This window comes from Chiloscyllium punctatum, chromosome 8 (genome assembly GCF_047496795.1).
Source record: "Chiloscyllium punctatum isolate Juve2018m chromosome 8, sChiPun1.3, whole genome shotgun sequence".
NCBI classification, from domain to species: domain Eukaryota; kingdom Metazoa; phylum Chordata; class Chondrichthyes; order Orectolobiformes; family Hemiscylliidae; genus Chiloscyllium; species Chiloscyllium punctatum.
The window spans coordinates 46,034,478-46,061,521 of NC_092746.1; the positions used below are offsets into that span (position 1 = coordinate 46,034,478).

Consider the following 27,044-nt stretch of genomic DNA (forward strand, 5'->3'; position numbering starts at 1 on the left):
GTCATCAACTCCCCCAGTAGACGATCGGGTCACAAAGTCACATGCTTCCTTGGAAAAGCTGTCCGAATTCTGTTAAAACAATGATTTTTCTGATCATTGTTGAAAACTTTACATTCATAGAGAATTACCTCTACATTAAAATTCATTTTTTTCCAAATGATAATATAAACCTTTATTGCACATGCTGGGTTCAGCCTTCTTGAGAGACTTACAACTAAAGTCCTGTGATCTAGTGATATTTTTCGCACGAACACCCCGCGCTAGGTGATTATCTAATAAATCAGTATTCAAGCTGATACAATTTTATGCAACATTTTACCAATCACCAGTACTTTTTTCAGAGTCCATTGCTGATGACTTCGAAATCGTGTCATAGGATTCTTTACATCAATGGGTCTGGCAGATTCAGTTTAATATCTCATCTAAAAGACGTCACCTCCAATAGTGCAGCTCTCCTTCAATACAATCCCAGAAGAGAGCACCTAGAAGTTCCAATATATTGAATATCTGACTACAGATATTTAAAAAGTAACCATAAGTCATCTATAAACAGATGAAATCTCAACATTTTTGAATTTTAGGAAATGCCTCTCTCCAGTCTGTATGCAACAAAATTCACGGTGATAAACAGGTCCAGGAATCTAAAACGCAGTTTTAAAAGTTTTAAATGGATTCCGTTTTATGGATGTAAATCAATAGGCAGCAAACAAAATGAGGTAAATATATTCATAACGATATTCTATTATTTTTGATTAAAGTGTCTGAACCCTTTTATTCCTATCCATAATAAGATTAATGTCCGGATGTTAATGATTCCGAGAAGAGCAGGAGTGGTGTACTTAAAGTAAATCAATTCTCCTTTGCTGGGGAGTTAAAATTGCCACTGATAAAGGTCAAAGTCAAATTGTGATGGTTCCCGAACTTGAATAGTTTACCGATATTCATTGTCTAAATAATCATCACTTAAAGTCTTGAACAATGTTTATTAGTATATTTATTAGTATTCTCTGTAATCCCTCTCCCACGTTCTCATTCTTTGTGACCACAGCCCCTTTCGACGCTGTATTTTCAGTTGTTCTCCCACTTCATTTTGTGCAATCTCCACCCCCATGTATCCTGCGGACTCTCCACTCGTACTCCCAACTTGTGAAGTCTGCACCATCCCTTTCTCTCCTTTTGGTTTATTTCCCGTATCTCCTCTGTGAACGCTCCGTCTGCAATTCCCTCTTCTGTTCTAGACCAATGGCTATGCTATTCCCATAATTCCAAGCGGGCGATGCTCCGGACCACATTCCATTCCTGGGGAATCGTTCCATTGCTGATGCTCGAGCTCGGGGCCGTGTTCCAACACTATGAGGACCACTGGCGTCTGCATCTCTCTGCTGTCCGGTGAGTCTGACGTCGAGTTTCTGCAGCAGCGAACTCAATAAACCTGAACCCAATTGTACCTCTGCAGAAGGGTGTTTTTTTGTGTGTGTGTGTATGTTGGGTCTCAGCCTGGCCTCCCGTTATGTGAATGCTGTGGGTGTGTCGCTTCTTCAGTCACCGTTACACAGCCACACTACGGAAAACACTGATCCAAACAGTGCCATAGCAACCGCATAGAAACGACTCTTGATTTCATCTTCCACTGTTCCTTTTCCCATTTTTTTAAAAAAAACGACCTTTACTCTCTAAAATTGCGCATTTTTATGGTAGGTGCTATGAACATTAACTGACCAAAACTTCTCAGTACAATTTATTTCTTGCCTCTCCTCAATTCATTCTTTATGTTTATTTTGAAAGGAGCTAATGTAAACATTACTATAGGTTGTGGATCAGCTTCATACCATCGCCATGACTGCCTCTTTCCACCTTTAACATGACCAGACTTCACCTTGTTTCAGTTTGCAATTGTTTGTTGAAATCGCCATTCACATTTTCGTTATCTCTGTACTTGATTATTCAAATGTATTGGTTTTACAGACTCTGCAAAGATTTGAGATTGCACCAACCTCTCCTGTCCTTCTCCTAAGTCATGTTTGCCCATCTGTGTTTGCTTACATTCACACCTCGGATTTTTACAGTTCTCATCCTTATTTTCAATACTCTCCACTGCAAAGCCCCGATTTCTGTAATCTTCTGGGTGTAAGTGCTGTCTAACCTTGACCTCTTAAACATCCCTGATTTTAGTAATTTTCCTGTTGGTGTCTGCCTTCAGCTGCCAAGACCTTGAATGCTGGGATTACTTCCTCAAGCCTTTTCAGTTCTCTTTCCTCCTTTACAATCCTTTTAAAACCTTCTACTTTGATATTTCTTTGTGTGGCTAAGTGTCAACTTTTGTTTGTAACCACACCTGTGAACTACTTTGGGATCTTTGACAAGGTTAAAAGTGCTTTATAGATAGTCGTTACTGAATGTAGTATTTGTACTATAGTGTCAAGATTTAATGTGTTAATAACTCAGTTTATTTGTGTGTACTTGGCACTTGTGATTCCTTTTAATTATGTTGTTTACAATACTTAAGAAGTTTTGATCATATAAACCTCCACTTATGGACAGAGCAACAGGATGCATTATTCAATTTAAATTTAAAATGGGATTAATAGTTATAAATTCTTAAATGTATTTTCACAATGTCTTCATGATATTAATATTGTTTCTGATAAAGGATAGTTATGCTTTGTTGCAATTTCTATATTTTTTAAAATATCAAACTATGCATCAGTCTAATTTGTAAGTTCATACATTTTTATGCTGGGGCCACAGCTGTTCGCATTATATATTAATGATTTGGATGAGGGAACCGGGGGCGTTCTAGCGAAGTTTGCCGACGATACGAAGTTAGGTGGACAGGCAGGTAGTACTGAGGAAGTGGGGAGGCTACAGAAGGATCTAGACAAGTTGGGAGAGTGGTCCAGGAAATGGCTGATGGAATTTAACGTGAGCAAGTGTGAGGTCTTGCACTTTGGCAAAAAGAATAAAAGCATGGACTACTTTCTAAATGGTGAGAAAATTAATAAAGCCAAAGCACAAGGGGATCTGGGAGTGCTAGTCGAGGATTCTCTAAAGGTAAACATGCAGGTTGAGTCTGTGATTAAGAAAGCGAATGCAATGTTGTCTCTTATCTCAAGAGGGTTGGAATATAAAAGCAGAGATGTACTACTAAGACTTTATAAAGCTCTGGTTAGGCCCCATTTGGAGTACTGTGTCCAGTTTTGGTCCCCACACCTCAGGAAGGACATACTGGCACTGGAACGTGTCCAGCGGAGATTCACACGGATGATCCCTGGAATGACAGGTCTAGCATATGAGGAACGGCTGAGGATACTGGGATTGTATTCGTTGGAGTTTAGAAGATTAAGGGGAGATCTAATAGAGACGTACAAAATAATACATGGCTTTGAAAAGGTGGATGCTAGGAAATTGTTTCTGTTAGGCGAGGAGACTAGGACCTGTGGACACAGCCTTAGAATTAGAGGGGGTCATTTCAGAACAGAAATGCGGAGACATTTCTTCAGCCAGAGAGTGGTGGGCCTGTGGAATTCATTGCCACGGAGTGCAGTGGAAGCCGGGACGCTAAATGTCTTCAAGGCCGAGATTGATAGGTTCTTGTTGTCTAGAGGAATTAAGGGCTACGGGGAGAATGCTGGTAAGTGGAGCTGAAATGCGCATCAGCGATGATTGAATGGCGGAGTGGACTCGATGGGCCGAATGGCCTTACTTCCACTCCTATGTCTTATGGTCTTATGGTCTTTAAGATTTGGCAAAAACAATCTACTTATGCAGTCAAACTATTAATCATAAATAAAATTGGATAGGTTCAGACAGTTTTTAAAGAAAGGATGTGTTAACTGCAATAAACTTGGATGCTTAGTTGTGTTTGACAGGTCTGGTAGAGAATTTCTGGCATGTGTAAAGTGATATATAGCTGGTTCAATAAATACTTGCCTGTTAGTGCAGGAAAACATTTAAAATCATTCAGCATTTGGTAAGCAGGAACATGGAAATCAAAGTTAAGTTTTTCTTACCAACATTTTGAATAAAATTGTATAGATAATTATTTAGCTTGTGGAGAAGCTAGTCAGAGCAGGCACACACTGAGCTCAACTAGAAAGCGGACAAAAAAAAAGAGAAACATTGGAGGAAGAGGGATTGGAACAGTGAATTTATTTGTTGGCTTGCAAGTAGCTTTTGAGTTTTGCTTTCTTTTGTCACTTAGAATTGGCTCAAATTGCTGAGGAATTGGTGTTAGAAACTTTCAGCATTTAAAGAGGATCTAAACACAGAAGGGAATAGTAATTGATAACAATTGGTCTGTCCCACTGGAGTTTATATTGGGGCATTAGGTATTGGTGAGGAGGGACAAGAGCTGGGTCCTTTCCTCTGGAGTCTGATATACAAACTGCAGGAGGTACAGTAACTTCTGCCACATTTCTCACTGGTCTTAACTGTGACACATGTAAAGTATTGTTTGTTTTCAATGTATAATCCAATGAAGAGTTGAAAATGTGGCTTCTGACACTGTTTCAGGGTTTATCCTTTTCAGTATCTGTTGCCTGGATTAATCAGGTTTTATGTCAATGGCCTTCTTGACTAGGGCTACTACTGTGGCACTTTTTATTCTCTTCTGCTAGGCTTTTCAGTTAGGCAGTGCTGGTGATACACTCAGGCCCTGAAAATGTTAGTTATCTAATAATTTGAGTATGTTTTAAGTAATGTAAGCAACCTTTCCTTTAGCATTCCCTCCCTTAATCTAATGGACACTCTAGATTGCCAGCAACATCAACATCAGTGCCAGACTTTGTGCAAGTTGCTTAATTCTAATCAGGTTTTAATTGATGGGCTGTTTTAACATAATTAAGGGAGCAGAAAAGAGCATTGGTTTTAGGCATCACAATTACAAGATTTGATGGCTGTGATTGTTTCTAGTCCATGCACAAAATATAATCTTTGTGCACTGTTTGTGTGTATTTTTAAAAATAAAGTCCAGGGATGTTGCAAGGAGGGGAGGGAGGGTCTGAATATATCTAATTCACGAACTGCATTCTCCATTCATTGCTATAGCCATTCGTTGTTATTTTAGCAAACTATTCCATATAATATTTTAATTTCATTTTATTTTGAAAAAGCCTGTTTAGTAAACTGTGCAGATGGCTCTGAATTAAATAAATGGGCGAATAATGGAATCAACAGTTATCGCATTAGCTGGCGTAGGACTGCTGAGATGGAGGGTGAGTCCAGCAAAAAGCCCAAAATATACTTTGTGGGAGGTTTGTCAGTGTTGGTCTAAAATATTGTCTTTAATATTTTTTGTGCTTCAAGTTTGTTACAATGTTTTGTGTTTAAGTTGTCTCCCTTGTTTCTCAATAACTATTTTCAGAAGCAAAGTGCTTAAAAATAGTAACAGTTTGATCACAGATTAATCTAAACATTAACCCAATTTAATTTATTAATTACAAGTTTTTTTATTGTTTAATATATTTTAAATATATTTAATGAGGTTCATGTCTGCCAAAATTTGATTGTTATTACATTTTTAATGTATTAGTCTGTATATAGGTCCAACATGAGCATTTCCAATTAAAATGATCTTCATTCCAAAAGGGAATCATTTAGATGGGAATAGAGTTTTATAGGTAGGAGTAAAAATATTATAGTTGCTTTAATTTTAACCTTCATTTAATACAATACTCAGGATGTAACGATGTATAAATTATACTGTATTTCCCTTGTAATAAAGCAATGATTGGACTTCAAAGGAATTGTCTGTAATTTGGAACATCCTAAGTATGTCAAATGCTCGATATTAATGCAACTTTATTTAAACAAATTGAGGCAAGTGTTCCAAATTGTGGTTTATACCAGATTTTGCAGGTTTTTTGAAGCAGTGTGGCCTTTTGTTTTCAAATAACTTTATTGCCTCAAATGGGTTTTAGTAATTAGATTTTACAAATGTTCAAATCGTGGAACACTCTCGATTTCAGTGATTCACTGGCTTTAAATATTGCTCAACAACAAATTTATAGCAATCAGTGTTCTAAACTCTGGGGTCAGCCTTAACTGTTATACACAGGTCAATGAAGAAAGGCACGAGACCCTGAAGTTAGCTTTTTTGGAGAGCTGGCACTGACGAGATTTGTTTCCTTCTCTGCTCTTTATTGTATGATTTTAAATTAGAATCTGTGAACTTTGAGAGAAATTTTGTAAATGTATGCAAGCGCTGATTTTCTGAGTTTTTGCTGGTGCGTGGGGTCTTACTGGTGTGGCATATGGGCTGCAAAATTGGGAGCTTAGACTGGTGAGCCTGTGTAATGGTGCCTGCATTTGTAATGCAGGTACTTCACAACTCTGCTGATGTTCTCATTTAACCTGCAAAGTTTATGTACGTAGGCTCCCTGATTGGATCTTCCAGCTTTCTTGCCATTTCCATATTGGCAGCTCTGCTGCCCTATTGAAAATGGTTACTGCTGTGCTGGTGTTATATCCTGTCCGAATAGCTTTTCTTGGCAGTGAGTATTCCATTTTGAATTGGCAAGATAACCTGAGGCTGAAATTCCGCAATGAACTGTTGGTGCTAAGGGGTTCTACCCTTTTTTGTGTATTGCAATTTGAAGCATAGCGACTGAGTAACAGTTTCCTGAAAATAACTGTTTGTTTGGCAGCAGTATTGGCACAGCTCCTTTAAAACCTCTAAATTTTGAAAATGTACATTGTCTGCTCTGTATTTCATTGAGCTAAGAGAGCACCCTGCAGTTATCCATGCAGTAGGGTGAGAAACCCTAGCTGAAAGACTGACAAGTATTTGAAATTAATTTTATAGCTTTAAACAACTGAAGCAATACTTTGGACTTTATACATTGTTGAATTGTTCCATTATGAAATGGGGGCTGTGTTGTTGTGAGATTGTGTACCCAGAATGCAATGGTCATTGCTGCTGCACTGCAGCCAGATGCTAGGCAACTATTCATCAATCCAGAGCACAAGGTCCAGCGTGCATTTGATAGCAACCTTCTTTACCTGTGTTTAAAATAGTAATTGTTTTAGATTTCTGGGGTCCATAAGATATAATATGCCTCAGATGCTGAGATGAGGTGACAGCCCTTGACAGGTAAAGCAGCATCAGAGCAGCAGGAGTGTCAAGGTTTCAGGTCGGGATCCTTCGTCAGGACTGGGGAGTGGGAAGGGGACTGAGAAATAAATGATTTATTGCATCTGTTGCTTTCGATGTGGTGTCCTCCATATTGGAGAGACCACGCATGAACTCCGGGACTGGTTCAGAGAACATCAATGGACCACACGCTCCAATCAGATCCACCTTCTGGTTGCCAGCCCCTCACACCCCCACCTCACACTCCCCCAATGACCTGTCCATCTTGGGCCGCCTCCACTATCAAAATAAGGCCACACTCAAACTGGAGGAAGGAGGGCATCACGGTGGCTCATTGGTTAGCACTGCTACCTCATAGCACCAGGGTTCCAGGTTCGATTCCAGCCTCTGGCGACTGTCTGTGTTTCCTTCAGGTGCTCCAGTTTCCTCCCACACTCCAAAGATGTGCAGGTCAGGTGAATTGGCTGTGTTCAATTGCCCATAGTGCTAGATACATTAGTCAGAGGGAAATGGGTCTGTGTGGGTTAGTCTTCAGAGGGTCAGTGTGGATTTGTTGGGCTGAAGGGCCTGTTTCCACACTGTAGGGAATCTAATCTAATCAACACCTCATCATCCCCCACAGGAGCTTAAAACAATATGGCTTCAACGTTGAATTCACCAACTTTCAATTCTCCCCACCCCCCACCTCATTCCAAGTCTAGCCCTTCCTCTCTGCCCCACTCTCTTGACCTGTCTACCTTCCTTCCCACCTATCCACTCCATCCTTCCCACTGACCAATCACAATTGCAATCCTACCTGCATCCATTATCACCATTCCCCGAGCCCCATCCCCCTCCTTCCATTTATTTCTCAGCCTTTCCCTCTCCCCAGTCCAGATGAAGAACCCTTACCCAAAGTGTCTGCTCCTCTGATGCTGCCTGACCTGTTGTGCTTTTCCAGCTCCACGTTTTATTGACTCTGACTTTCCAGCATCCGCAGTCCTCATTAGCTCCAAGACAGTTCTTGACCAAGTGTGGCATTAAGGACCCTGGACAAAACTGGAATCAGGGGACAGACTCTCTGCTGTTTGGAGTCATACCTGACACAGAAAGGTTTGCAGTTTGAATCCTGTACATAGGCTGGTTGTTGGGGTCAGACATCTCATCTTCAGTTCAACTCTGTAGCAGTTCTTCAGGGTAGTATCTGAGGTCTTCAATTGCTTCATTAATAACCAAAGTGTATGGAAAGGTTTAGCAATCAAACTTCAAGCAAACTGAAGAAACAAATGACAATGAGAAGAGGGATGGTTAACAGAGGACTGATGGTGTTATATCTGAATATACGCAATATAAGGAATAAGGTAAATGAGCTTGAGGCACAGATTGAAATTGGCAGGTATGATGTGGTGCACATCACGGAGACCTGGCTGCAAGGGCATCAGGACTGGGAGCTGCATATTCAAGGATATGCATCCTATTGAAAAGATACCCTGTTGCCTTAATAGTAACAAACAAAATTAAATCAATAGTAAGAAATAAAGTAGGGTCAGATGGAGTAAAATCTGTCTGGGTTGAATTTAGGAACCGCAAAGGTAAAAAAAAACATAGTTAGAATCATGTATAGGCTACAAACAGTAGTCGGGAGCTGAGGCGCAAGATACCCTTTCTATCTCCTGGTGTATGTAAGAAAGGCAACTCGTGATCACAAGGGATTGCAATGTGCAGGTGGACTGGGAAAATCAGGTTGATAGTGGTTCGCAAGAAAAGGAGTTTGTGGAATGTCTGCGAGATGGCTTTTTGGAGCAGCTTGTGGTGGAGCCCACTAGGGAACAGGCAATACTGGATTTAGGGTTATGCTGTAAGGCAGATGGAATCAGGGAGTTTAAGGTGAAGGAACCCTTAGGAGGTAGTGGCCATAACATGATAGAATTTACTCTGCAATTTGAGAGGGAGAAGGTGGAATCAGAGGTAACAGTTTTTTACGGCTGAATAAATGCAACTACAGAGGCGTAAGGGAGGAGCTGAGCAGAATTAACTGGGAGTGGAGCCTAGCAGGAAAGACAGTATTACAACAATGGCAGGAGTTTCTGGGAGTAATTCGGGAGGCACAGCAGAGATTCATCCCGAGGAAAAAGAAAGGTGGCACAGCGAGCATGAGGCAACCATGGCTGACTAGGGAAGTCAGGAATAGCATAAAAGCAAAAGAGAAAGCATATAATCTGGTGGAGGGCAGTGGGGGGCTTACAAAGACCAAAGAGGGTAACAAAAAAACAAACAGAGGGAAAAGATTAAATATGAGGGAAAGCTAGCCAGTAATTTTAAGGAAGACTGCAAGAGTTTCTTCAGAGAGGTAAAAGTGGACATTGGACCGCTGGAAAATGACGCTAGCGACATAGTGGTAGGAACCAAGGAAATGGGTGAGGAATTGAATAATTACAGTTATTCATGGTAGATGACACAAGTAATATCCCAAAAAATCAAGAGTTGGGGGGGGTAGAGCTGAGTATGGCAGCCATCACCATGGAGAAGGTGCTAGAAAACTGGCCTAAAGGTAGATAAATCACCTGGACAAGAGGGACTACACCCTCGAGTTCTGAGGGAAATGGCTGAAGAGATTGTGGAGGTGTTAGTGGTGATCTTTCAGGATTCGCTAGGAGGATCCCAGAGGATTGGAAAATCGCTAATGTGACACCCCTGTTTAAAAAGGTAGCAAGGCAAAAGACAGAAAATTACAGACCGATTAGCCTAACCTTAGTTGTGGGTAAGATCCTGGAATCCATTGTGAAGGATGAGATTTCTGAATGCATGGAAGTGTATGGTAGAATAGGACAAAATCAGCATGGTTTCATCAAGGGAAGATCATGCCTGAAACATTTGCTAGAATTCTTTTGAAGAACTAATAAGCAGGTCAGACCAAGGACAGCCAATGGATGTTATCCATGTGGACTTCGAAGCCTTTGACAAGGTGTTGCACAGGAGGTTACTGAGTAAGATAAGGGCCCATGGTGTCAGAGGCAAGGTGCAAGGTTGAATAGAAGCTTGGCTGTCTGGTAGAAAGCAAAGAATGAGAATAAAAGGATCCTTAGGATGGAAGCCAGAAACAAGGTGTGTTCTGCAGGGCTCAGTGTTGGGACCACAACTTTCCATTTTATAAAGGAATGATCTAGATGAAGGAACTGAGGGCATTGTGGCAAAGTTTGTAGACTCTACAAAGATCTGTAAAGGGACAGGTAGCATTGAGGAGGCAGGTTGCTGCAGTATGATTTGGACGGGTTAGGTAGTGGGCAAAGAAGTGGAAGATGGAGTACAATAAGGGAAAGTGTGAGGTCATGTACTTTGGTAGGAAAAATGGCATGAACTGTTTTCTAAATGGGCAGAAAATTCAGAAGTCTGAAGTGCAAAGAGACTTGAGTTCTAGTCCAGGATTCTCTCAAGATAAACTTGCAGATTGTATTTGTCTTCCGACTACTGACTCAATGTTATACAGTCATAGAGATGTACAGCATGGAAACAGACCCTTTGGTCCAACCTGTCCATGCTGACCAGATATCCCAACCCAGTCTCGCCCCACCTGCCAGCACCTGGCCTATCTCTCTCCAAACCCTTCCAATTCTTATACCCATCCAAATGCCTCTTAAATGTTGCAATTGTACCAGCCTCCACCACATTCTCTGGCAGCTCATTCCATACACATACCACCCTCTGCGTGAAAAAGATGCCCCTTAGGTCCGTTTTGTATCTTTCCCTTCTCACCCTAAACCTATGCCCTCGAGTTGTGGACTCCCCGACCCCAGGGAAAAGACTTTGTCTATTTATCCTATCCATGCCTCTTATAATTTTGTAAACCTCTATAAGGTCACCCCTCAGCCTCCGACGCTCAAGGAAAAACAGCCCCAGCCTGTTCAGCCTCTCCCTGTAGCTCAAATCCTCCAACCCTGGCAATATCCTTGTAAATCTTTTCTGAATCCTTTCAAGTTTCTCAACATCTTTCCGATAGGAAGGAGACCAGAATTGCACGCAATATTCCAACAGTGGCCTAACCAATGTACTGTATAGCCGCAACATGACCTCCCAACTCCTGTACTCAGTACTCTGACCAATAAAGGAAAGCATACTAAACGCTGACTTCACTATCCTATCTACCTGCGACTCCATTTCAAGGAGCCATGAACTTGCACTCCAAGGTCTTTGTTCAGCAACACTCCCGAGGACCTTACCATTAAATGTATAAGTCCTGTTTAGATTTGCTTTCCCAAAATGCAGCACCTCGCATTTATCTGAATTAAACTCCATCTGCCACTTTTCAGCCCATTGGCTCATCTGGTCCTGATCCTGTTGTAATCTGAGGTAACCCTCTTCGCTGTTCACTACACCTCCAATTTTGGTGTCACTTGCAAACTTACTAACCGTACCTCTTATGCTCGCATCCAAATCATTTATGTAAATGACAAAAAGTAGAGGACCCAGCACCGATCCTTGTGGCACTCCTGATCACAGGCCTCCTGTCTGAAAAACAACCCTCCACCACCACCCTCTGTCTTCTACCTTTGATTCAATTCTGTATCCAAATGGTGAGTTCTCCCTGTATTCCATGAGATCTAACCTTGCTAACCAGTCTCCCATGGGGAACCTTGACAAATGCCTTACTGGAGTCCATATGGATCACATCTATCAGTCTGCCCTCATCAATCCTCTTTGTTACTACTTGAAAAAACTCAATCAAGTTTGTGAGACATGATTTTCTACGCACAAAGCCATGTTGACGATCCCTAATCAGTCCTTGCCTTTCCAACTACATGTACGTCCTGTGCCCACCACCGACGTTAGGCTCACTGGTCTATAGTTCCCTGGCTTGTCCTTACTATCCTTCTTAAACAGTGGTACCACGGTAACCCACCTGCAGTAATCCGGCACCTCACCCGTGACTATCGATGATACAAATATCTCAGAAAGAGGCCCAGCAATCACTTCTCTGGCTTCCCACAGAGTTCTTGGGTACACCTGATCAGGTCCTGGGAATTTATCCACCATTATGCATTTCAAGACATCCAGTTCTGGCATTTATTTTGAGATGACTTTAATATCAAAGCAGTGATGTACTTCTGAGGCTCTATAAGGCTCTAGTCAGACCACATTTGGAGTAGTGTTTGCAGATTTGGGCCCCATATCTCAGGAAGGATGTACTGACCCTGCAGTATGTTCAGAAGAGCTTCATGGGAATGGTCCCAGAAATGGAAAGCTTAACAAAAGATAAACCCAGAGTCCTCAAATGTTCATACTTGATGGAGTTTAGAAGGATGAGGGGAGGGGGGGTCTAATTGAAACATACAGAATACTGAATGGCTGGACAGAGTGGATCATGGGAAGATGTTTCCTGTGGTAGGTGAGACTAGGACCCGCGGGTATAGTCAAAGAGTAAGGGAAGACCTTTTAGAACTGAGATAAGGAGAAACTTCTTCAGCCAGAGAGTGGTGAATTGATGGGATTCATTGCCACAGAAGGCTGTGGAGACCAGGTCATTCAGTATATTTAAAACTGAGATACATAGGTTCTTGAGTATCAAGAGGATCAAGGGTTACGGGGAGAATAGGGTTGAGAAACTTATTAGCCATGATTGAATGGAAGAGCAGACACTGATCGGCCTAATTTCTGTCTCCTATGTCAATGGTCTTTTTGACATCATATGGTAAGAAGTGGGAATGTTTGCTAATGATTGCACAATATTCAGCACCATTTATGACTCATCAGATACTGAAGCATGTTAAAATACTACAAGATCTGAACAATGTCCAGTTTTGGGCTGAAAAATGTCAAGGACCTGTTTCCACACTCTAAGGAATCTAATCTGTGGAAAGTGAAACAGAGCTAACAGTTTTTAACAGCATTATGAAGATGCATGGGACGACTTAACTCTGTTTCTCTCTCCGTAGATGGTCCTTGACCTGTTGAGTTTCTTCCACACTTTGTTTTTATCTCAAGTGAAGCCGTCTACTTTGAGTAGACTAGATTCCCTACATTGTGGAAACGGGCCCTTCGGCCCAACAAGTCCACACCAACCCACCCAGACCCATTTCCCTCTGACTAATGCACCTAACACTATGGGTTATTTAGCATGGCCAAGTCACCTGACCTGCACATCTTTGGACTTCCATGTAGAAAGTGCTCCCTGTGCACAAAAGTTGGTATAATATGGAAACAACCACACTGGTTGTTGTTTCCATTTTATGCAAACTAAGTTATATGAAACTACATAAGTAGTTTTTATATGGGGTCAGGGCATCAAAGTCAGGGCAGCATTTTGTCACCCATCCCTAATTACCCTTGATGTGGAGGTGCCGGTGTTGGACAAATTTAGAAGTCACATGACACCAGATTATAGTTGAACAGATTTATTTGAAATCACGTGCTCGAGAAATGCTGTTCCTTCGTCAGGTGAAATGGAGGGAAGAATTGAGCTGGAGAGAGAATAGCAAGATAATTCCAGGTAATTAAGTGTCAATAGATAAGTACAAATGGCATGAGTGCAATGTTGACAAGCTGAATAACAAGTCTTTGCAGGTAATCAAAAGTCTCAAATGGTGTGAGTAAAGTGTCAACAGGTGAATAACAAGTGAGGGATGAACTATGAACCGATTTAAATAAGGCAGAGAGATAATTACAAATAATCAAAAATAAGTTGGTGCTAGAGAGAAGCCAAATGACTGGAATAAAATGAGTATTTTGACATTTTACTTACACCGTTTGACACTTGATCACCTGCAAAAACTTGTTATTCAGTCTGATGATACTCCACTCACATAATTTGTACTTTGCTGTTGCCACTCTTAATGACCTGGAATTATTTTACCATTATCTGTCTGTCTATAAATTCTGTGCCTGTGTGCTTCCCTCCACTTCACCTGACAAAGGAGCAACACTCAAAGCGTGTGATTTCAAATAAACCTGTTGGACTATAACCTGGTGTTGTGTGACTTCTGACTTAATCACCCTTGAACTGAGTGGCTTGGGAGGCCAATTCAGAGAGCATTTACGAGTCCATTATTGCTGTAGATCTGAAGTTACGTGCAGTTCAGACTGGTTAAGGATAGATCAGTTAAGCGTGCCCTAAAGTGCATTAGTGAACCAGTTGGGTTTTTACCATAATTGATGGTAGATTTATGACTCTATTGCTAACAATAGTTTTGTAGTGCATATTAATTAATTGCATTTGCATTGCACCAGCTCTAGTGAATTTGTTTATCCAGTGCTAAAGTTCTTGTCCAGTGACATTACCACCATGCCACCATTCCCTTTTGACTACTTGAATACACTGGTATGGGAAGTATACTGTATACAAGTTATCAATGCTTTAAATTGATATTGGTCAGATCTTGCATAGTTCCTATTAGGCTAAACTCAACAGTCATCTGTTTAAAAACTGTTAACTCTGCTTCTGTTTCCACCGATGCTGCCTGACCTCCTGAGTTTGTCCAGCACTTTCTAGATTAGATTAGATTATCTACAGTGTGGAAACAGGCCATTCAGCCCAACAAGTCCACACTGACCCTCCAAAGGGTAACTCACCAGACCCAGTTCTATCTGACTAATGCACCCTAAGACTATTGGCAATTCAGCATGGCTAATTCACCCTGACCTGCACACCTTTGGATTGATTCTACTTTTATTTGAGATCTCCAGATAACTTGCTGTAGTTCATGGTAAATCTGCAGATGCATTACGTGTAACGATGGGAGTTTACATATAATAGCAAAAATCGACATCCTTCATGTAACCTTTTATGATTGTTTTGCATTTGAAATAATAGGCAACTCTTTGGTGTATGATGCACAAAATTTGACCTTCAAAATTACTTATACTAATTTATAGATTTAATTAGTGCTGTAAATTTATCAACTTGCTTATGCCCAGGCTCTGGTAATAGATTTAAGAAGTTAGATAGTATAGAAGGTGGACTAGGAAGAGCTATGGGGCAGTTATTTATATTATAGAGGCGAAGAGTGTTAAATCTCTTGGCAGTATCGTTACTTATTATTGGTGCAAAACAACTTGTTTCCCTGACCTAATGAAATACACTTATACCTTTTTGTTATGTATTACATTACTAGTGCTGAGGATTAGGGACTTGGAGGTAGGCCATTCAGCCCCTTGAGCCTGTTCTTGCACTCAAACAGATCACGGCGGACCATCTGCCTCAACGCCACATCCTGCACATCTGCATTGCCCCTGTTAACTTTGCATCCAGAAATGTATTGATTTCTCTGTTGTACATGGTTACTGATTCCGCAGCCCTCTGGGTAGAGAATTCCAAAAACTCACTACCTTCTGAAACGAAGAAATTTCTCCTCATCTCAGTCTTAAATGTCCTATCCTGATTCTGAGACTGTTTCTTGGTTCTAGAAATATCAGCCAGGGGAAATATCCTCCCTATATCAATGCTGTAGGAATTTTATAAGTTTAAATAAGATAAACTCTCAATTTTTGAAACTCTAGGGAAAAAGACTCAGTTTCCTCAATCTCTCCCACCACCCCAAGGATTAATCCGAAGAAGCTGTATTACACTCCATCAGTGATAATGTGAAACAAACACTGTACATAATACTCCAGGTACCATCACACCAAGGCTGTATACAATTGCAGTCAGACATCTTTACTTTGGTCCTCAATCCCCATGTGATGAAGACCAATGCACCATTTACTTTCCTAATTGCCATCTGTAACTGCAACATAGCTTTTAGTAACTTTGGACATCAGCACCTTCTCAGCATTTAAGAAATATTCTTTCTTTCAAAGTAAATGTCACAGTTGTCAACATTGTTTCATTTTTGCTATGTTCTTGCCTATTCTCAGCCTGTTCAAGTCCCCTCGGAGGCTCCTTCTCACATCTTACATCACCACTTAGCTTTGTGTCATCACCAAATTTGCAAATTACGTTTGGTCGGTTCCCACATCCAACTCAATTATGTAGATTGTGTGTAGCTGTGGCCTCAGCACAGCTCCTTTATAGTATTCCACTGGTAAAGCCTGCTGCCCTAAGAATGATCTGTTTATTCCTACTCTTTTTTTATTTTCCTTCTTCTGTCTGTTCACCAATTTTCAAGCCATATTAATATATCACCCCAACCTCCCAATCCCATTCGCCCTAATTTTCTTTGCTAACGTTTGTGTGTGATTTTATCAAAAGCCTTCTGAAAATCTGAATATAGCACTTCTGCTTCTTCACCTTTGCTGCAAGTAACATCCTCAAAACCAAACTCCAACAGATCAACATGATTTCCCTTTATAAAGCCATGACAATGCTACCCAATCATATCATTATTTTCTATTTATCCTTTCTAATAACTTAATACCCTGTCACTGGTAGGGATTCCAACATCATGTCATGTAAATCCTTGTTAAAAATGATAACAATTTTTAGGTCGTTCCTCTCCCTTGCCATTTAGAGTGGAATGTGTTTTCTTGTATTCTTTGTACTCCCATGATTCCATGTTGATGTTCTGTATGGTCACTGAACTTGAAGACAATTGAAGTTGTGGATCTGTTCACTGAACTAGTATAGCGAATGGCTTGGCCAACGAGTCCACGACTTCATCCACAAACTGAGCTACGAATCTTCTCAAGAACTTAAAAGAATCCTTTTTGGTGAAATGCTGTGATATATGCTCAGAAACGTGCAGGATTTTAGATCTGCAACTCATTTCATGACCATATTTAATTTCTTTATAGTTGTATATACTGTTAGATATTGGATCTTATTACAACTTCTATTCCGATGTTCCCTAGCTTCCCATTTCATCTTCCACCTGACATAACATTTTGAAGAATCGCCGCATCTGACTCGAAACATCAACTCTTTCTGTTTCCACCAATGTTGTCAGACTTGTTGAGTGTCTCCAGCATTTTCTACTTTTGTTTCAGATTTCCAGCATCAGTATTTTGCTTTTATTTCAGGTAGCTCTGGTTTCTCTTGTCAAAAACTATTCTGTTTTGTAAGAACTGGATGAAGTAGACATCTCCTCTGTTGTTCCTTTTATGGTGGTTTGACCGGACTTCCTACACAATGCAAGTGTGAAATTTCAGGAGGGTGATGAGTCAATGAGTTGCACAGTAGGCAGAGGCATTTGAAGGGGATACTATTATTGAGCATAACAGAAAACACAGATGCCATTATCTTGGTTATCCCTCAGTTTGAGAGTGATACATGTTCAGAATCTTGAGTATCTGCCTTTGTCTCCATTTGACTGAACAGTTGATTCTCAACCCATGGAACTTTGGGCACGAGGCAGGATTTCCCATAACTACGGGATTTGGAGTTAGGAATTTGCTTTGCTTTACTTTCCCTATCTGCTGCTACTCTATCTCAAAATTAAGATGTTGGGTTTAAACTGTTCAGCTTGATGGACAAGTTGACGGATAAGAGAATAGGACCTGGTGGGGAGACATCATTTTCAGCTATCTGGAGTGAGTGTCTACACCATTGAAGTTGATTTTGCAAGTGCTTTGCCTGAATGCTTGTGCTGGCTTCATGAAGGATAAAGGAACGTCTGACGTAGGAGCAGAACATCCCTCAACCTATTCGATTAGATCATGTCCAACCTAGTTGTGATCTCAACTATACTTTTCTGCTTTCTGAGGAACACCGTTGCATGGATGATAATGTCATTCGTTCGACTGGGCTGCCATTGAATCTGGAGGATATGATTGAAGCATTGTTGTTGGAATTTCTCTAGCATTCTTTAGTGTCTTACTGCTAGACCTATGAAAACAAGGAGACATAAAGCAGAATACTTAAAGTATCAAGGTATCATTTAGAATGATGGTTGGACAGAAGCTAAACCTGAGTTTTGGGAGCTTGAGGGAATGCACTGAATTACCAGCACTTGAATGATTCTCTCATACCTACTTATCCTCAAAACACTACAACCTCTGATGTTACTGACAGGGTGCCAAGAATAGTTGCACAAGCAGTCTGCCTGCACTGTGGCCGCAGGCGCATTTGACTGAAAAATAAACAATGATCTCTCCTCATCTTGGACTGTCCCAAATTTCTTTAGCTCTAATTTGTGGTATTCGATACTTCATTCCTAGTAAGCAATTTGTTTGATAGGTCCATTTACCCTTCTCTCTTCAAATTTGAAAGCTTGGAATAGTTAGTGAAGAGTAGTTTATTTCAGTTAGGACTTCTGAAATGATTTTAATTAGATAAGAGTTTGCAATTTATTTTGTTTCTTAAAAATAAATCAATTTAAAATGATATTAATTATTTTGGTCATTGTTGAATTCATTACCGTCTTCTTTGGCTAACCTGAATTTTCGATGACTGACTGTCTACATGGTGAATTAACTGAGTTTGAATGGAAATTCACTATTTGGAATGAGGTTGTAACGTTAATGCTCAGTTTTGTTGTGATAATCTCTGATGTTATAGGATGGATGTTTGTTGCAGAGTGTAAGGTCACTGAATGTACGGATTGCTGCCTGTACAGTTCTAGTGTTATTAGGTGTAACCATGATCAAAATAGGGAATATTACTTGAATTGAGTCTTGACCTACATATTGGGCACTGATCTTTGTCCCAGAAAGACTGTGTAAGCTATCAGAATAATTTGTTGCTCTAACACTGCCATAACTTTCTGGTTGCAATCAAAGCTCGAGAAATGTTTGAATTGTCATAACAAATCTGTGTATTTTACAACACTACATTAACAAAGCTGGACTTTGATTGTAATCTGCAAGACTTCCTTTGGATATAATGCAGAGAATTTGTCCCAAGGCAATATGTTTTCCTTCTCTGATGTGAAGAGTTGAAACACAAGTGATTTGTTCATTGACCTGTACAGTAATGTGGTGCCTTTAAATTCAAGCCCGTGACTTAATAAATTATTTTGATACTGTGATGAAATTGTTTGCAGCATGTATAGGCTTTTAAAATTATATGGAATTGTCTGTTTGTTTGGAGTTAACAATTACTTTTTATAAAAACTACAATACCCATAATTGCAAATGAGAGGAAGTCACTCAGAGTGCACTCCCCTCACTGGTACTGGGGAGACCTTTCCAGACTCCCACTTTTGTTTTCAATTTGAACTGGGAGTCATTGGAGCAAGAAGTTTCTATTAAGCTCCGAATGTTATGCTGTGGTAATTCAGGAGCATTCCTAAGAAAAGGAGTTTAAAGTAATGGCACTATCTTAGAATATGAAGTTCTTATTAATCTTAGCCAGATTTTATACAGTCAGTGGAAAGGTTCCATGCAGTTTAAAATAAAACAACAGAAGGAGAGGAATTGAATCTTCATCAAGGATAATATAAGCATTTATAACAACTAAGAGTTTTCTACTACTTCATTAGATAAGTCAAAATTTGAATTACTTTAAACTGTGTTTAAAAACAGTTTCTCTGTCTTGGAAATGAGCTGGACTGGATCTTGCTAGCTGGACAGCACTCCATCTCATGAGAATGGCAATAATGTTTGTAAGCTATACCAGGATGTACTGATACTGGTGAGATAATTCTGCCACTTAATAAATGGTTGGTGTATTTGTTCAGAGAATTCTGTGTACTGTTCCAGCCACCACACTTCAAGAAAGAATACAGAAGCATGGCAAATGGGGTGATTGTGGGATTGGAGGGATCAGATTCTGTGGAGTAAATTGGGCATGTGCAACATTGAAAAAGAGCTACTTCAGTATTTGCATAATTGCTGTTTTTAAGACTACCTATTCCTCAGTGAATGTAGGGCATGTAGCTGTTACACCTTTTCAATAACAGTATGATATGGCCAGCACTCAATGGAAGGTATGTTTGCAACTGTGGTTACTTATGTTTATTTAAGTAGTGGATCTACAGAACAGACTCCTTATTACATTATCAGCATTAATTTATTCAAATATACATTAGATTAATTTCAGAAAATAATATTTTCAGGTGTAGTATGCGATTAGTTTGAAACATGCAGGAGAAGGAATGCGATGTACCAGGATGCTGCCAGGCTAGATAGTCTGAGATACGAGGGAAGATTGGATAGCCTGGGGTTGTCTTTGAGCAGTGAAGATTAAGAGGGGACCTAATTGTGCCCCTGATAAGATTATCAGGACTTCAGATAGGATTCATAAGAAGGCATTTGTTTCATTAGTAGAGGTGTCAATAACCAGGGGACTGAGTGTCATAGAGATGTACAGCATGGAAACAGACCCTTCGGTCCAACCCCTCCATGCTGACCAGATATCCCAACCCAATCTAGTCCCACCTGCCAGTACCTGGCCCATATCCCTCCAAACCATTCCTATTCATGTACCCATCCAAATGCTTTTAAATGTTGCAATTGTACCAGCCTCCACCACTTCCTCTGGCAGCTCATTCCATACACGTACCACCCTCTGTGTGAAAAAGTTAACCCTTAGGTCTCTTTTTATATCTTTTCCCCCCCTCACCCTAAACCTGTGCCCTCTAGTTGTGGACTCCCTGACCCAAGGGAAAATACTTTTGTCTATTTATCCTATCAATGCCCCTCATAATTTTGTAAATCTCTATAAGGTTACCCCTCAGCCTCCGACACTCCAGGGAAAACAGCTCCAGCCTGTTCAGCCTCTCCCTGTAGCTTAAATCCTCCAACCCTGGCAACATCCTTGTAAATCTTTTCTGAATCCTTTCAAGTTTCACAACATCTTTCCAATAGGAAGGAGACCAGAACTGCATGCAATATTCCAACAGTGGCCTAACCAATGTCCTGTACAGCTGCAACATGACCTCCCAACTCCTGTACTCAATACTCTGATAAAGGAAAATATACCAAACGCCGCCTTTAGTTGAGAAATTTCTTTCACTTGGAGGGTGGTGGGAGTCTGAAATTTACTGCCTGAAAGGTACGTGGGTCCGAAACTATTGCTATCTTTCAGCAGAAATTTGATTTTCACTTGGGTTCCCACATTCTCCAGGACCAAAAGCTGGAAAATGGAATTAGCGTACGTCATCAGATTTTTTGGATCTTTGTCAGGGATAGCATAACACTGGAAAGAAGCAAAATATAAGCATTTAGAATAATGAAACAGTTTCATTAGGTAAATAAAAATTTGAATTACTTCAAACTCAGTGTTCATAACAGTTTCGCTCCCTTGAAAATGAGCTGGATATCCTGCTCATCCTGGCATGGACACGATGGATTGAATGGCCTCCTACTATACTGTTAATGTCTGAGTCTATGATGCTTGGGAAGAACGGGTAACTTTTGATCAATGGGTCCCAAAATTATCCACCTAACAATGAGGGATTTTCTCAACTTGTGTCTGTTGTAGTTGAATTAATACATAGTTACCACTAACCATGGGAACTCAATTGACGTAGTAAGATGCAACCTCCAGATCTGTACAACGCGCGATACTACTTGGATTTTTTGGTACTATTCCTGTGTTTGTAAACTCTACGAGCAGCAATCAACTGATGTGACTGCATTTTCTGGATTAGTGGTGCTGGAAGAGCACAGCAGTTCAGGCAGCATCCAAGTAGCTTCAAAATCGACGTTTCGGGCAAAAGCCCTTCATCAGGAATAAAGGCAGTGATCTGCAGTCATTGGTTTTTATCGAACTAATGTGACTGCATTTGCCATTAGAATCATTAAAGATGCATTAATGATCAAAGTTGCATCTTCTGTAACATTTCTTCTGTTTATTTTTGCTACACATAAATGTGAAGGTGTTGGATAAGTATTGACAAATAAATTTAAAATAAATAGTCTGTTGGATTTTTGTTCTTGTTGTGGTTCCGATCTTAACAGGAATGGTTAATGTACTCTGTGTCAGCCTCATTTATTTTCAGGCCTGGCATACCATGTGAGTGGCAGAGTAAACCTCCATTTGCTCTGTGCTAAGTTTTTAAAATTAACTTTAAAAGGGCATTCTTTGTTAGAAACACTTCGACTTTCCAAAACACAACCTCTGATTGTGATTGCTGAATTTGAGGCAGTTTTGTGATGTGTCTGATAGCAGTTGGGTTGATACTACCCAAGACCATTTTACACAGGATTCTTACCATGAAGGGTCAGAGGAAATTTTAATGTTAGTCAGAATATGGTTCACTGCCAGATTCCTCAGTTTAACCAACTGTGCAAATACTGTAAATACATTTCTCCTAATGTTCTAATATTTTAGTGACAGCGATTTGTTTGCATCACCTTTACCTGAGCATTAACCAACAACTAATCAACAAAGTAGGGTCCTTCCTGTTGTGTTCTAAATTTTGTTTTTACTTAATTCTAACCTGACACTTGATAATTGTTCTATGTAATCTCTCAAATTCAATTGGATTGTGTTATTAATTCAATGTTTTTGATTTTAAAATATTTCAACCTTTCTATAAATTGTAAATAAGTTCTAAGATATCTGTTCTTTAAAAATACCTCCTCAGAATTGATGAGTGATGGGCAATGCACCATAGTCCCAGAGGCTGCCCCCTCAGAGAGACTGGTGGTGAGTTTAACCTGAGGGTCACAATGCCTCCGGGAGGGGAGAGGTTGAGAAGGAGTGTCCATCGTGGCAACCTCGGCTGGGACAGGAATTGAACCCATGAAATTGCCATCACTTTGCATCGTAAATCGGCCATCCACCCGACTGAGATAACTGATCTCCATGACACTTGTCAAACTGGACTTGCACGTTAAATTCATGGGGTATCTTCATTGATGACCTCCGAAGTTGAAATTATATTTTGTTTATTTCTATTTCTACGTAATAGCAATAACGTGGCAGTATTGGAATGGAGCCCTGCAATGCTAATTTTAAAAACCTTGGATGGTCATATGAAATGGCTATCACAGTGGAAATGGTAATGTGCAAGAAGCCAAATACGGATTTACTTCTTACTGGGCTGAAGTTCCCTAACTGGATGGGTGACTGGATATCAGCCAAAACAATGGGTCAGTGGCATGCACAGGTGAGTAGCAGGACTTCCGCCTCAAAGATTTAGGTGACAGCCGATGAAGAAGCTGCCTGTTGAGTTTAGGCATGTTGCCCAGTCAGAGGGCTGGCCACCTGGGACTCTCAGCAGCACTACCAGGAACAATAGCTGCTGCTGAGGCAGGCAGGTGAACCCCACCCATATTTTCAATGTCCCATTTATTTTAGTTGAGATCCTTTTTAATGATGAAGATTTAATACTGAATACACATCAATATATAGAGTTCCTCTAAACTTGTTCGGTAATGAGGTTTGATATTTGATCAGCACCCAACCTGCTGTTAATGAGTACAAAACAATTTGTGATTTTATAATTTGACTTTTCACTTTTCACTTTCAGTGTATTCCATTTTTTCAAGAGTCCATTCGGATCGGAATGTTTATCCATCTTCTGGTGTCCTTTTCGTCCATGTTTTGGAGAGAGAATATTTTAAAGGGGAGTTTCCTCCCTACTCAATGAAACTTGGTAAGTGACATCTATTGATCCAACTCAAGCTGTGCTTTTTAAATTTAATTTAAAAAATATAAAATTATGCACTCATTTGGTTTACAAAAGCCTTCCCTATAGAATTTGTTCTGAATAATGAGATGTAAACTATCTCAAGATTTCACAGCTGTAAGTGAGTAAGTTAGCTCGCTGAGTTGGAAGATTTGTTATCAGACGTTTCATCACCACACTAGGTAACATCATCAGTGAGCATCTCCACTGAAGTGCTGGTGATATGTCCCACCTCGCAATTTATACGTCTTGGTTTCTTAAGATGGGCGATGCCCTTTCTGGTTCTTTTCAAGTGAATGTAGTTAGGATCTAAATTGATGTCTTTATTGATGGAGTTCTGGTTAGAATGCCATATCGCTAAGAATTCTCATGTCTTTGTTTAGCCTGTCCTAGGATGTGTGTGTAGTTCAATCCTCCTTTGTCTCTATGCATAGAAACTAGTGATAATGGGTCATGTCTTTTGGTGACTAGTTGGTGTTCGTGTATCCTGGTGGCAAGTTTCCTGCTTGTTTGTTCAATGTAGTGCTTTTTACAGTTCTTGCATGGTGTCGTGTAGATGACGTTAGTTTTGCTAGTACTATCTAATGGATCTTTTAGGTTCATTAGTCACTGTTTAAGTGTGTTGGTAGATTTGTGGGCTACCATGATGCCAAGGGGTCTGAGTAGTCTGGAAGTCATTTCTGATTTTGATGTAAGGTAATATGGCTATAGTTTTTGGTTGTGTTGTCTGCTTGTTTGGGTTTGTTTCTGAAGAATTGGCAGATTGTGTTTATTGGGTACCTGTTTTTCTTGAAAATGTTTGTATAGATATTTTTCTTTTGCGTTTTGTAGTTCTTGGGTGCTGCAGTATGATTTAGCTCGTTAAGGTAATGTCTTGATGCAGCTCTGTTTGTGGCTGTTGGGATGATTACTTCTGAAGCAAACTATTTGGTCTGTTTGTTTTTCTGTCGACACTGGTTTGAAGCTGTTCATTAACTGTACGTTCAACTGTCACATCTAGGAATGGGCTTCGGTTGTCGTTTTCCTTCTCTTTTCTGAATTTTATGCCTGTCAGGATATTGCTGATGGTGTTGTTTGTTTCCTCTAATTTGTTTTGTTTTGTGATGACAAAGGTGTCATCCACGCAGTGGACCCTAGGTTCGGGTTGGCTAGATGGGAGGGCAGTTTGTTCAAGTCTCTGCATTACTGCTTCCACTGTGAGACCTGATATTGGTGATCCCATGGGTGTTCTGTTGACTTGTTTGTTGGTTTTGTGATTGAATGTGAAGTGATGGTGAGGCACAGGTCCACTAGCTTGAGGATGTTGTCTTTGTTGGTGAAATTAGTGCTGTCTGACCCATAGTCTCCCTACCTGGTATGTGAACGTAGAGACTAACCAAGGAACTCCACCAAAAACTAAAACACCTACTTGAAGATTCATGCCATTTCATTCACTCCACTAAAGAATTCCTGAACACTATTAAAGACACCAGTATAGAAGGCGATGAAATAATGGTCTCTTTTGATGTTACAGCCCTTTTCACATCAATTAACATTGACCTGATGAAAGAAACACTGGCATCGCTACTAGGAAAACCAGGACCACAAACACCAGACAGCACCAACTTCATCAGCAAAAACAACATCCTCATGCTAATGGACCTATGCCTCACCACCCACTTCACATTCAATCACAAAACCTATAACCAAATCAATGGAACACCCATGGGATCACCAATATCAGGGCTCATTGTGGAAGCAGTAACGCAGAGACTTGAACAAACTGCCCTCCCATCTATCCAACCCAAACTTTGGGTCTGCTACGTGGATGACACCTTTGTCATCACAAAACCGAACAAATTAGAGGAAACATACGTCATCAACAATATCCTGTTACGACACTGGGTAAACCCTCTTGCTTAATTTACACCAGCAATACAGAAGAAAAAAAAATTCCTGTGCAGTAATCTGTGAAAATTCGAGAGGCCAAGAAATTTAAAGAAAAAATTTCTAACTTTATTTCTTCAAGTATAACAGAATAATTAACTGACAACTATTTACAACTACTTCCCCAACCTACCTTTTATCTTCCTTTCTATAATCCTCATCCAATAAAACCCCTGATTTAAGATTTACCAAAAATTCAAGCTTTCAAAACCAACCAGTTGTCAAAACTTCTATTTGGATTTTCCTGTGTCGTCTTTTCTTCTTGAGGTTTATGCTTCACAGGTCATGGATCAATAAAAGTACCTTTTAAGAGAGCTATTTTTCGGGCAGTCTCTACATGCTGGTAGCGTGGCAGTTCTCCTCACAACTGTTCAATTTTCCCTGGTCTTATACCCCAAATATTGGATTGTGTCATTGGCTTTTACAATTGTCAATGTACTCAATTCAAACTTGATTGGAATTGGGTATTTTTCAGGGTATTATTCAAATTGATTGGCCTAATTCAAATCTGTTTTTGTCTCCAGGCTGCCAGTTATCCTAGCTACCCCAGTAGCTGGACCACATGTTACATTGTACCTTATTCAGAACACTTGATGTTGTCAGATCATTCTGCTAGCTTTTAACTCTCTTAAAGGTACAGTGCACCCACATCTTCATAACAATCTGACAGGCATAAAATTCATAGGAGGAGAATGACAACAAACTCCTATTCCAAGATGTGACAGTTGAATGTACAGTTAATGGAGAGCTTTAAACCAGCGTCAACAGAAGAACGACAAACACAGACCAAATACTTCAGAAGCAATCATCCACAAAAGGAGCTGCATCAAGACATTATTTCAGTGAGCTACATCACACTGCAGCACATAAGTACTACAAAAAGCAGAAGAAAAATATCTATAAAACATTTTCAAGAAAAATGGGTACCCAATAAGCACGCTCCACCAATTCTTCAGAAACAAACCCAAACAAGCAGACATAGCACAACCAAAAACTGTAGCCACATTACCTTATATCAAAGACATATCAGAAAGACTTTCAGACTACTCAGACCCCTTGGCATCATGGTAGCCCACTAACCTACCAACTCACCTACCTACCTATGAACAGTGACTAATGAACCTAAAGGATCCATTAGATACTACCAGCAAAACTAAAGTCATTTACAAAATACCATGCAAGAACTGTTTTTAAAAAAAATTCTACATTGGACAAAAAAGCAGGAAACTTGCCACCAGAATATACGAACACCAACTAGCAACCAAAAGACACTGCCCACGATGACTAGTTTCTATACATAAAAGAAGGACACCACTTTGACTGGGACAACACACACATCCTAGGGCAGGTGAAACAAAGACATGTACGTGAATTCTTAGAGGCATGGCATTGGCACCAGAACTCCATCAATAAACACATCGTTTTAAATCCTATCTACCTTCCCTTGAAAAGAAGAACTGGAAATGACATTACCCACCTGAAGAAACCGAGACTGATGAATAGAGAGTTGGGACATACCACCAGCACTTCACCAGAGACTCTCACTGATGTTACTTAGTATGGTGACAAAACATCTGAAAACAAACCTTCCAGCTCAGTGAGCT

The 27,044-nt window shown here is 40.2% G+C and overlaps 1 protein-coding gene across 10 annotated transcripts in view; it reads left to right on the forward strand.

Annotated features, from left to right (window-relative positions):
• Positions 1-1,237: 1,237 nt before the first annotated feature.
• sgce (sarcoglycan, epsilon) overlaps positions 1,238-27,044 on the forward strand; it is a 103,145-nt gene continuing 77,338 nt past the window's right edge. For 7 of the 10 annotated variants that reach the window (XR_011961327.1, XR_011961328.1, XR_011961329.1 and 4 more), the window contains exons 1-2: positions 1,256-1,389; positions 23,356-23,481. Coding sequence is in view for 7 of the 10 variants with exons in the window: in XM_072575476.1 (XP_072431577.1) it covers positions 1,353-1,389; positions 23,356-23,481 (163 nt within the window). In the remaining 3 variants the exon portion in view is untranslated. Of the gene's footprint in view, positions 1,390-5,111; positions 5,214-23,355; positions 23,482-27,044 lie in introns of all 10 variants that reach the window. The other 3 variants (XM_072575478.1, XM_072575472.1, XM_072575471.1) reach the window with 3 other exon arrangements.